This window comes from Tympanuchus pallidicinctus, unplaced genomic scaffold, assembly GCF_026119805.1.
Source record: "Tympanuchus pallidicinctus isolate F22 unplaced genomic scaffold, pur_lepc_1.0 scaffold6, whole genome shotgun sequence".
In the NCBI taxonomy this organism is placed as follows: domain Eukaryota; kingdom Metazoa; phylum Chordata; class Aves; order Galliformes; family Phasianidae; genus Tympanuchus; species Tympanuchus pallidicinctus.
In genome coordinates this window covers 10,676,279-10,688,680 of record NW_026294780.1, presented here as the reverse complement: position 1 = coordinate 10,688,680, position 12,402 = coordinate 10,676,279, and the positions used below count along the sequence as shown (strand labels likewise).

The 12,402-nt window shown below is 40.2% G+C and overlaps 1 protein-coding gene across 1 annotated transcript in view; it reads right to left on the bottom strand.

The window, feature by feature from the left end:
- Positions 1-376: 376 nt before the first annotated feature.
- Positions 377-12,402, bottom strand: part of SLC9A4 (solute carrier family 9 member A4) — a 33,638-nt gene continuing 21,612 nt past the window's right edge. Inside the window, exons 9-12 of the mRNA XM_052664729.1 lie at positions 8,800-8,896; positions 6,425-6,556; positions 5,830-5,920; positions 377-1,986 (exon numbers count right to left, since the gene is read on the bottom strand). Of these exons, the coding sequence (XP_052520689.1) occupies positions 1,685-1,986; positions 5,830-5,920; positions 6,425-6,556; positions 8,800-8,896 (622 nt within the window). The 3' untranslated portion in view covers positions 377-1,684. The remainder of the gene's footprint in view (positions 1,987-5,829; positions 5,921-6,424; positions 6,557-8,799; positions 8,897-12,402) is intronic.

Genomic DNA, 12,402 nt, shown 5'->3' with positions numbered 1-12,402 from the left:
CATTTTGCAGAAAGAAGCTCAGACAGAAGTGCTAGTTGACCAGTGTTTTTAATTGGCAGTTTAGACTTCAACTAATATATCCCAGGCCCACAGCTTCTTGCTTCCTCTGTCCTTACCATTAGGGAGATCTGCTGTTGAAATTAGCAAATGATTGCTTGGAGTTTACTGAAAAGGATGCTCAGCAGAAGAGCTAGGAGGCCAGGGGCTCGAGTGAAGGTGTCCTTTGTCATTTCTGCTTTTTTAGCAATCGCTCCTCTGTGCAACATACAGGCAAACATCCTTTCTATTGAGAATTAGAAACTATTTCTATTCTTTCCTAAAGGGGAGCTACAGGAAAGAAGAGGACAGACTCTTCAGCAGGGTCTGTAGTGACAGGGAAAAGGGAAATTGTTTCAAACTTAAAGAGGAGAGATTTAGGTTGGATATAAGGAAAAAGTCTCTTGCAGTGGGGTTGGTAAGGAACAGATTGCTCAGAGAGGTGGTGGATGCCCCTTCCCTGGAGACATTTAAGGCCAGGACAGACCAGGTTCCAGACAGTGTTAACTACTTGTGGATATCCCTGTTCATTGCAGGAGAGTCAGACTAGATGACCTTAAAAGGTGCCTTTCAGATCTGAGGATTCTATGCTTCTACAACCCTAAAAACCTGGCAGCACAACACAGAGCCTTTATTTCCTGCTAGCCAGCAGGATACAAAGTCAGACTAGATTCTCCTTTCCTTTTTGTCCAACTCTTGGTTCCCACTGAAGGTGCAGATCCAGCTTCAGTGCAAAGAGTAGCCTAGTGATTTGGGCACCCTCAGCAAGGCGGAAGTGAGAGATGGAGGTTAGCTTCTCCATGACAAAAACCTCTGCCTCACTAAACCAGAGGTGTAAGCACATGTCTATTTTGTACACCTTTGCTGTCTCATATTTGAAAAATATGAGCTTTGTGTTAGTCTCCAAACAGCATCCCTCCCAGAAGAGTTCTCTCTGGATTTGTTAGTACTAGAATGTCTCCTTTCCTCATCTAAAAACATTGTAGGTGGGTGCTGCCTCCGCGCTGAAGTTGCAGGAATCCCAGACCATCCTATAACTCACTTCAGGCATTTTTCCAAAGCCAAAACCTGAAATGCTGGTGGATATCCAAGAGCTTAAAATGACCACTAAGGAATTATTTTCATTTATGTACCCTTCCAGGCATCTTCAGTGGTATTTAGGAGCCATCAAAATGCCTTTTTCCCCATTTTACTTGGAATATCTCAGCTACTCTGAGGTTCAACTTGCCTAGAGCTCTGAAGTTACCAATCTGAGAACCCATGTCTTAACCACATCCCTGTGATTCTTTCCCCTGGATAGTTTATAGTTTCATAGTTTAGAACAGAAGAAGGCAATATCAGCTCTCAACTAGAACACTGCAAATGTCCAACTGTTGTTACCTAAATCCATACCCAAATCCCTATGAAGATCATGTTTCTCTCTTTCCTGCATTGTTTTGCCAAAAAGCCAGTTTAATATAAACATATAAGAATTTGAATCTTCCTCGAGCTGCTAAGTACCTTGATACAGTACTTAAAAGTGATCTGAGAATGATTGCACTGGTCCCAAAAGTAAAATTGTGGTTTGGTTCATATAAGAGCTTTGTTATTTTCTCTGGAACAGTGCACAAAGGGCCCTTGAGAATCAAACATTGCTCTTCTCTGCTCCTCATATATCTAATGGCCTGGCTGGTGCCATCATTGCTGTCTCTTCTTCTGACTCATACCCCTGTCGTTTTTTCACAATGCCTCGAGGCTTTGATATTGCAACTCGATTGTCTGCTCTGGTGAAATGATGACGATTGATCATATTTCCTCTTCGACCTGACAAATGGGACGAATGGTCGCATCTATCCAAGTGTGCCATTGGAACCAGCTCCTCCTGGCTGTGCTTTGCTACGAGTGGCCGTAGTCGGGGCTGGGGTTTGAACTTTACTGGGATCCCAGCCTCAGAGATACTTCTAGGGTTATCTGAAAGAAAATACAGAATTTTTATGATGAAGGAAAAAAAATGAGAAACACCTTGGTATTGACAAGGGCGGTTAAAGGGTATTCAGTATTATACAACATAATGGTTTTAAATCTTGAAATGGAAAGATTTTAAGTAATTGTTATAGAATAAGAGAACAGACAAGATCTAAAAATCACCATAAATCTTTACTTTCATCCCAATGCTAATTTTTAAAAGATCTTATTGATCTTGCCTCTACTCTGAAACCCTAATAAGAAAACACACTCAGATATCTTTCTTTATCTAAGGAAGCAACTTATACCTCCTCAGACAAGAGTGTTCTTTCATGTATCTTTCAACTTTCTACTGATTTCATGAATGTATCTAGTGCAATGTTTGAAAAACATTGTAAACCTCACAGCAGAAATCAAAAAGTGACTACAAAGACCCTAGAACCACTGAAAATCAAGATAACCAGTCACCTGTTATTAACAACTGGGAAGAAAACAGTTTCACTTGAAACCAGTTTCAAGTTTGACTTTATGGAGCTTTGATTACTTTGGGTGTGTCAGACCTACTCCTACCAGCTTGCTGCTCTACAAGTACACAATAAAAATGCGACTGCAGTAGTCCCTAACTGTCTCTCTATCCTGATGAGTTCACAAAATGTTTTACTCTTTTTAAGGCCAAATATAATCTGACTACTCACTAGCAAATTAATTAATTTAAGAAACAACTCATAAAAATCTAGGAAGTTTTGGGAGATAAAGCTACATGAAGAATAAAATTATACCAGATGCAGGCATTAGGTGTAGTCACACAGTCAAAACGTACAAAATTATTACAACTTAATAACTATTAAGTTATCTACATTTAATGTTGACTAGATCACTGGCACAAAACAAGAAGACATGCACCTCCACTTAATTCCACTGAGTAGGAGCACAAATTTTTACCATCAGAACCTTCTTCTGTTAGGCCATGTGGACATACCACAATCACCCATGAGCAATAAGACAGGATAGATATTTTCCAATTTAAAGGGTTTCTACTTAGTTCGTCAAGGACAACAGTGCCACAAGCTATGACTGATATATTCTGCCAAAGAAATGACTTATTTAATGAATGACAGGAAGAGCTGTTAGTTTAAGGATCTATATATTCACAGTCATTTCTGTCCTCTCATTTGCTAAAATTTTTGCTTGTGCTATGTATAAGTTAAACCAAGATTGCTGGAGGGTGCTTACTCCAGAAAGACCTCTAGGTCTCCCTCCTGCTGTAGACATTTCAAGTGGTGTGAATGCTAAGGTCTCTTCCAACCCAAACCATTTTACAACAGATCATAGAATCAGAAAATGTTAACTGAATGTTCATTTCAGAGTAAATTCAATTCTAAATTATTTGAAGTATTTGATTTCTATACCTTTATAACTCCCCACCCAGCTTTCCCTTCCATCTGATAATTTTTAAAAAGACCCCTATAACTGCAGGAAAACCTTTACGCTCTAGTAGAAGCAAGAAGTAATAAGACTATATTTAGATGAGTTCATTTTGAATTATTTGTTGGACAGAGACTATAGCACAGTGCATTCAGCCTTGAATTTCATATATAATTGATTTTCATAAGAGCATTACAGAATATTTTGTGGAGTTTTATGAAGTCAGAAACAATACCAAGAAGTCTAATTATTCAAATACATCACAAGAGAGGTCTCAAATGCAGACCTAGCTACTAGTAAAAACACATCTATGTTAAACGCTTCAGGATTTACTCATCACTTTGCTAAAATAATGTACCTATCTGTGCTAGCAAGACTTGAGCCTTTGAAAGTGTCTGAAAGGCTTCTAGGTTTGAGGTTGATGTGTAGAAAAATTTGAGTTTTTTAGAAAAACACAAAAAAAACGCATATTCCCCACCATGATGTCCGGACAACCGAACTTGAAAGAATTTGTTCTTCAAGAAAAAAGAATAAATAAATTAAAATTAAAAACCCCAGCTAGAATAATTTTGATCTTCACTTCTAAATAGATGAGTTTCTGCTCTGCCTCCACCACGTGTAGGTGCCTAGCACCAGGGGGATGATTTATCTACAGAAATCTCTTCTGATTTAATTTATTTCAGAGCAAAACAGAAAGAAAAGGAAGAAAAAATTTTGCACCTGCATGGAATATCTTTGTCATCCAATGTTTGATATAAAGATGATGATTAAAAACATGGTTTTAATCTCTTCCAGTTAATTTGGCCAGAAATGAAGAGTGATTTTCAGAGATAGTTGATTATATTTCAGAATCACAATGAAAGCTCAGAAAGGAGTCAGAGACATTACAGAAGGAGATACTGATGACTATTCAAGTCCTAAATTCCATGTTTTCTCTGACACTACTGCTGCATATTTCATTGGGCAATTCCATGTTGCTCCACCCCTGACCACCTCCAAAAGTAATGACTCGATGTTTGGTTTGTCCAATAATTACTAAAGAAATGTTCACAGAAAGCAAGCTGAGAAAAAGAAAGAAGATATGAGGTAATTGCTGGGATACCATGGGACAGTATTTTGGGATCATACACTACTTACAGTAGGATGTTTAGGGAAGGAATCATAAGTGGGTAATGTAAAGGATCAGGATGGTTTGGGGAGGAACAAGAGCAGAAAAAAATAGAGGAAGAATGGGATACAAAGGAGATGGTTGCATGTAAATATAGTCTGATCAGTATGTGTGTGCAGCCATGCCATATGCCGTATCGAGACTGTCTGGTCCATATTGTTGCTAAACTCTACTTTTGTTTTCCTGAGAGAGCAGCTCCCTGTATAGTGTGCATATGTGTGTATGAAGGTCTGAGTACAGCAGTCAGAAAGACTGAGGTTCATACATAATGTGCAGCTGCACGTCAGTGCAAAATTGCTAGCTATCACAGGCAGTAGGATAAGAGGCTTAGGAAGTAAATGTTGGAGCAACCATAGCAGATGCTGAAGAGATCAGGTCTGTGGGTTAGCTATTGGGTGGACCAGGAGGTCCAGATCAGTGATTAGAGAGAGCATGGGGTCTGTGACTGGCTACTGGTAGGGTCACTACTGGTAGGGCCATAGCCCAGACAAGGTACCAGTGAGACTGGTTTGTATGCATGTATCCCTGAGTGCAAAGCAAGGGGAGACTAGGGGAATCAGGAGACAGATAGGGGCAAGACTGAGTGTCCAGTGCCAATTACAGAGGGATCTACTCTGTGCAAGCTCGTGTTGGGGGACTGTGTGTTCACATGTGTATGTATGCACAGTTTTCCACTACCAGCCTTTCATCGTGTTCAGCCAGAGAAGGAAACAGGAAGAAGCTGTTAGTGCTGCGCGACTGTGTGAGTGCTGTGCTACTTGGGGTGGCTGGCTGTGTGTGTGTGTATGCTGAATTATGGTATGTGGGTGTGCTACTGGGAACTCTTTCTCAGCCTCACTGTCCTGGGAAATAGAGATGTGGGCACAGAAGTGTGTCATCCTCAGACTTATCAGGCTAGTGACATAAGAATCTCCTAACAAATGCGCTTACAGTTTTGTCCATGGGACTGAAGGAAACGGTTTCCTTTCTTGGGCTTACACGGAAGTCATCATGCACGTGTTAAATTGCAGGGATCACAGGGGTATTTGTGCAAGAGGAAATTACAGAAAAGTAGGCGGTGCTGGAACAAGACAGAAACTGCAACAGTCATAACCGTATAAACAGTGGAGATAAAAAGATAGGAGAGAAGGGTGTAGCTCATTTAAAGAGACCAGCGACTTCCTTGCGAGTATTCATTGAGTACTGTTAAATCCATCAAACAACTGGCTAATTATCTCACTGCTTGGGCAGAATACAGCACAAAACATTTCCATTACCTGTAAAAGTAACATGCCTGGCTTTCTGCCTAGTGGGCTGGCCACTGTGGCCCTGCGGCAAGGAGAGGTAGCTCACACTTGTGGCATTAACCTGTGTACAGAAAAAAAATGAGTTTAACACAACTTCACCTCTGGTGAAAATTAGTGTTTAGTCGAAGAATAGGAATATGCTCTTCTAAGATTCACGTATCCTATTTCAGGTAACAACTAAGAATTAAATGGAACTTTGTCCAGCAAGAACATGCTTTTCTTCTTGAACTGTGATTATCTCAGCTGTAAATGTCTATGCTATCTAATGTCAACATTTGATCAGAAAAATCTTACTCTTACTTTGCACATGAGACATTACTTCTTACAGCCACAGTAGGTGATTTCTGACCAAGGTATAAAGAGGAAGGCATAAGAAATGCTGCTGTCCACATGCTAAGTGAAGGACTTTTTCTGCTAAGATGCTGTATGACCATGTTGAAGAGAACATCCACTTTAATTGTTGCAAAAAGCATATACAGATGGATGCCTCTTGCCCTGTTTACAGAGAAGCAGAGGCACTTTTTAGTGTTTTGATTACAGGAATAGCAGTTTGCATAACAGGTACCGGTCTACCACAAGGTAAGCTATTTCCCTTCCTACAACTCTGCCTCAGGCTGTGCTGCCGACGGATGAGGATTTCCTGGGCCTGTTTCTCGCTGGCGTTGGAAGGCAGGTTGTGGCGGTTGTATGATGATGCCTGTAACAGAAAGCACACCCTGTTAGTTCCCTTTGCATATGTGATGTTAATAAGGAGAAGCTGTGCAGACCAAAGATAGCACGGCCAAGGGCACACTACCAACTTTATAGGAGTCTCTTCTGTACCTTGAGCAAAAAGGCAGCCTCACTAACCTTGCTCCTGCTCAGCAAGGGTGCATTTCAGGTTGGATATCAGGAAAAAATTCCTTCTCAGAAAAAGTGGTGAGGCAGTGGCACAGGCTGCCCAGGGAGCTGGTGGAGTCACTGTTCCTGGAAGTCATCAAAAAACATGTGGATGTGGCACTGTGGAACATAGTTCAGTGGGCATGGTGGCGGTAGATTGGTGGCTGAATGAGGTGATCTTAGTGTTTTTTCCAACCTTGATTCTATGATTTCAATGTCCTTTTTGGTAGACTCATGTCAGCTCAAAGTGCACCGTAAAACATATCCACCTGCACAAGCCTGTCAGCACCTCTGAGCTTGGCCTCCCTTTCTGAGCCCTCTTCTGGTCATGGAATTGGGAGTAACAGATCTCAGGTAGGTCTCAGGATAGCTTGTTAACCCATCTCTGAACTTTGGTATTAATATTACTGAGCCAGAGCAAGTTGCAGATACGTTGAGATGTAAAGGTAATGCTTAGAGAGTATCTCCTGAAAGCAATGCACAGCTCAGTTTGCTTTCCATATTTGGAACTTAATCCCTTAATATTATACCTCAATATTACCCTAGCACTGAACTTTTTTTTTAGGATAAGCTTCTTAATTTATTGCTAATATCTTGTGAAACAGAGGAGAAGAGAATAATTCTCTGACTTAAAAAATAAATAAAAATAAATGTTTAACAGAGGATTTTAAGACAAGAGAAACTTAAGTGCAGAATCTAGCCTAAATCTCATCCGAATTGGTTCCTTCTGAAATTGGTCTGGCAGGGCAAAGTATCCCCATGCCTTCAAAGTTTAAAGTGAAGTATTAGAAGCAGTATTACTTTACTTCCAATCTTTCATTTCCAAAGCACACAGTTTTCAATGCCACATAGGAAGTGACTGGCACTAATGGTCATTATTGTAATTGATTTTGAAAAGAGAGAGTTCATTTCAGCTATCTAAATGAAGGCAGCCATATATGCAAATTGTTACTGGAAAGATAAGAAATTAATATTATAAGGATAATTGGCCATGGCAAATCAAACAAAATTGAGAATGAATATCATATTAATAGTGGCATATTTAAATGAGCAGGGCATATTGTTTTCTAGCTAATGTGTGTTATGCGAGTTAGCTTAGTTTATCTGCATAATTTCAAGGTTGCTGTAATATATCCTCTCCAACTCATTGCTGCATGAGATCACTCAGTTGTACAGTTGCATATTCTGGGTTCAAGACTGAATTAAGTAGATAGGATGTCTTAGGTTGCATTGGAATCTGTACAAATTTCTGTAAAACAAATCCCCAGTAAGGTATTATTTTTGAGGGGAACAGCAAAAGCCTGTCAGACAAAGCTGCAGAGGATGTGGAATTTTTCTTTTTTCCTCCTTTGGCGAGGGGAAGCTGCAACTCCCACAGAGGGAGGATGCAGCAGCCTGCCTCCCAGCTGACTTTCAGTTACATGATGTTTACCACTCCACACTGCAGTATCATGGCTGCTGGCGACCTGCCATCCTGTTGTCCCCCAAAAAAGCTTGCTACCCCAGGGTTCCTCAGCAGCTACCAGTGCCATCTGCCACCATCTACTGTCCTGACAAGCAAGGCACCTGCCCAATTTCCCATACCTGGGCAGAATGCTGGGTCCCCGAGAGGCTGTGCTATGCCTTTTTGGTGTGACACATAAAACGTGCCTGTGCCTGCTGCTTCAAATACACTGGCTGAACTACGGACTGAACTAGGGTGAGGCAGGTGGCACACGTGGCTATAGGGATGGGTGGACTTCAGCAGGAGCAGGCTACAGGTCATGGGTGCCTATAAGGACAAGGTTGGAAGGTCAGCCTCAAAAGCTGTTTCTAAGTTGCAGGTTCAGTGAGGGAAGCCTGACCTCTACAGCTCACTCCTGGATATTCTTGGCTTTTCCCACTGATGTCAGAGCTGGTGGAAAACCCTGCTTTCCATTTTTCCACTTAGGCAGAACTCTTTGCCTTCTCTGCACAGCTGCTGCTGGTCCTACCACTACCATCACCCTTGCTATGAGGTGCAGAGGGTAAACAAAAGCCTTCAATCAGCAAATACTGCATGACAACAGGTTGCTCACGCACCCTTTGTCGCACTTGGTACAGGTTATGGGCCAGGACATCCCTCATGGACTCCACCTCTGCAGGGGAGAGCTTGGTATCACGCCGGTTTCTACAGCGCCTGTAAATAAAAAAGTTTAAATACAATATTAAGCTGATTAAATGCTCTTGTCATCAAACAGAGCATGATCTGATTTCAGCATTAAGACTGTGAAGAGCCTTTCAGTGAGCAGTGTTGCCACAAAATCATTCAAAGCTGAATGAATTACAACAGACTTGACTCCTTCCTGAGCTTTATCAATACACAAGGGTGATCAGAAACTCCCCATATGTTGGACTGAGCAGCCAACGGGCAGGCATTCCAGTTTCTTCCTCTGTTTGAATCTGTTCTTCATTAGGGACTGGGCTTTGCTGTCCTCCTGGCTTTAACTCCTCTTCAGCACATCCTTAAGAAATATAGCACATCTTAACTGAAAAGTCTGAGATCTACTCTGTGACTAGGAGAACATGCAGGGTTTCTTTGGTGTTGTGCCCATTTCTCCATTTAAAATGAAAGAACTACCTAAAAGATGGTAATCTTTGCATTTTTTAGCAAACTGGGACAAGAAGAGTATAGTCATTTGTAACTGCCTGGCCTTTTCACTAGCAAAACAAAGATGAAGGCTGCTGTGAAACATTAACTGGGTTTACTAAATCAGTCTGTGTGAGAGATAGTGTTTGGTTCCCAAGAAAAGAAAGGAAAAGAAGAAAGTCATTATCCAGGATGAATCAGTAGAGTTCATCTTTTTGTTTCTGTTTTTTTCCTTTCTCCATTTTCCTTCTTTTCTCTTATTTAAACTTTTATCATGTCTTTATTCTCAACTAAATGATGTCCTTAAAGTTCTGCTTGCAAACTGTGCAATTAAAGAACAGATTATTATCAATGTACAGTATTGTCAGAGTTTTGTGTACCCAATTTTTACTCCCTCTGTAATAAATTTGAACAGCAAAGGAAGGTAGATTGAAATTTAATTAAGAATATGCTGCAATCATCTGAATGTTGCTTGAATGCTTGAATTTTGCAATCACAGCTAGTTTAACAAGATTACCACATTTTGTACTATAATAAAAGAAGACAGAGGGAAAGAAATGTACTCTTTTTCTGAATTTTACCATAAATCTTATCTCGGCTTCAAGAAATCTATCCCAACTAAGGTATGATTGACACTGATCAATTCCCAGTACCAGCAACAACAAACCTAGATATTTACCAGCAGGGAAAACAGACCAACAGAAACATCTAATTTCAATCCAGCTAGCTTTTTTGTTTGATTGGTTGGTTAGTTGGTTGTTTGGATAGGTTTTACTTGCTTCCAGCTCTCAAGGATAACACCGAGAGGATCAGTTATGCTTCCAAATTCCCAGGCTTATGTGAGTATTTTCAGTGCACCTTTCTCCCTTATTGAGTCTGGCATATCCCAGGCTGTAGGACAGCCCATTGTATGCTACTTTCCAGATCAAGGAAACTAGTCTGTCAGCGGCCCCTATTTGAAGTTCTCTTTGGATAAGACAGGGACTGAGAAGCTAGGGCACAACTGTGAAAGCAAACATAAGCTAATGGCAATCAGCCTGTTAACTTGTACTGCTCTCTAAAACACAGCGTTGGATTGTTTTTGTACAGCAAATTGAATAACCATAGCTGATACAAATGATGTTGATGTCACAGGGAATAACCTTTCTGATCCTCATTTCACTCGATGTCTCCATTAGGCCTTTGCAACTTGAAGATGGGAGCAAGCAGGAGGAAATAATGAGCAGATGACATCAGATTACCTATTTACATTTCTAGTTGCATACTTGTCCACATGTCAATATAGAAAAAGTGACCAGTCCTAAGTCATTTGAAGGCTTATAGTCTATCTCTTGAAGTGAGTTAAATAAATAAAATATCAGAAGTGAAACATCTCTCTAATAGGTATTTATAGGGAGTATTTCCCCAAAATGCAACCATAAAAACACAGTTTTAATTGTATTTGCTTGGCTATGTTTTTGCCATTAAAATCCTTACTTCTAAGACTGATATTCTCCAAGCCATCATAACATAATGTTCTATTTCCATTTCTCCAGTTCACACTGAAAATGCTTACTGCACATTGAATACTAACTTCACCTACAGGACTCCCACCCACGTGAATTCAATAGCTGAGCACAGAGCTAATCCACAGCATTGGACATCTGCCTTGATTGTTATGGAGTATTTCCCCATGTGTCTCTAACACGACTGAAGTGGCCAAAATTGCTGATCATCTTTCTCACTACCATGGCACTGCAAATACTGCTTTATATGGTATAAGGTGGAAATTGGCTTCAAATTGCTACGGGCTCATGGCCAGATTTTTGTACCCCATCTAAGGACAGACAATATTTAATCAATCTATTTACACATGTTCTCATTCAGAAACATATTAGTCTTAGGCAAGTTTAGTTAATTACTCAAAAGAACAGAGGTATAAGAACTGCTGCATTGGGTCAGACCACAGATCCAATTAGGTCACTATTCTGCCTACTCCAGGCCTCAGCACCAGACACCTTTTCAAGAACAGAGTTGAGAAAGCTTGTATTTTCCTGAAACACTCTTGTAGCCCCCAAGGACCAGAAAGTTTCCAAGCAACAGGAAAGCTACACCTTTTTTAAAGGTGACATTTTATTTTTAAAAAGGCTATCTCAGTAGGAAAAACTGTACATCACAGATTGATGCACAGTAAAATTCATTTGCAGCTAAAGTAGAGCTGGCAAATCTTAGTCTATCATCTCAGCTGTTTATTGTAGAATATTTTTTTATCTAAATACTTATCTCACGAGAGAATTTCTGAACTAATCTGAAGCAATTTGTCTTATTTTCTCTTTCTGTTGAAAAAAGAAAGGAAAATTGTTTGTTTACCATAGACAGTCTACCAACCTAGCACATTTACTCTAGACTCAGAGCAGTTAAGGGAATACAGCAGACAGAAAGGAGCCTGCAGACACACAATCTCTTTTAATATGATCCATTTGGCAAAGAATGACTTAGAAAGAGAAGGGCTAGGTCTTACACAGCAAACTGACTTCAGTTTCAAGAAAGTAGATGAATCTTGACACGATTATGTCAGTTTCAAGAGAGATTTTAGTTTAAATTCCAGTTGTTACTTGAACTTTTTGGGGTGATGTGAGAAGAGCATTCACTAAAGAATATATGCTGGCCCATGCCAAAGGATGCTGCAAAATGAAAGGGCATATGCCTTGGGAGAACTAGCATTCATTTAGTATACTGAGAAAACTAGGAAACCTTACTGATATAAATTTCTTATTTTCCCTGCTGAAAATCCAGAGTAAGTTTCAGAAAGTGTTCTCTGTGTCCTCTCCTGTCTCTTTTTCCATTTTCTTGTCTTCTCTGCAACCATGTTCTGCTAGTGCTGGGTACAGAAGTACCAAAATATAAGAAAATTTGAGGGACTGAAATCTGAAGTAAAAAAACCTGCAAATGCTAGAAGGAAATTTGTTCTCTTCTGCTTGAGATACTGGAATCAAGACCTTTCCTCTATCCTCTCCTTCACTTCTCTCAGCAGCTGGCAGTGATGAGCAAAACCCTTCCACACCTGACTCATGATG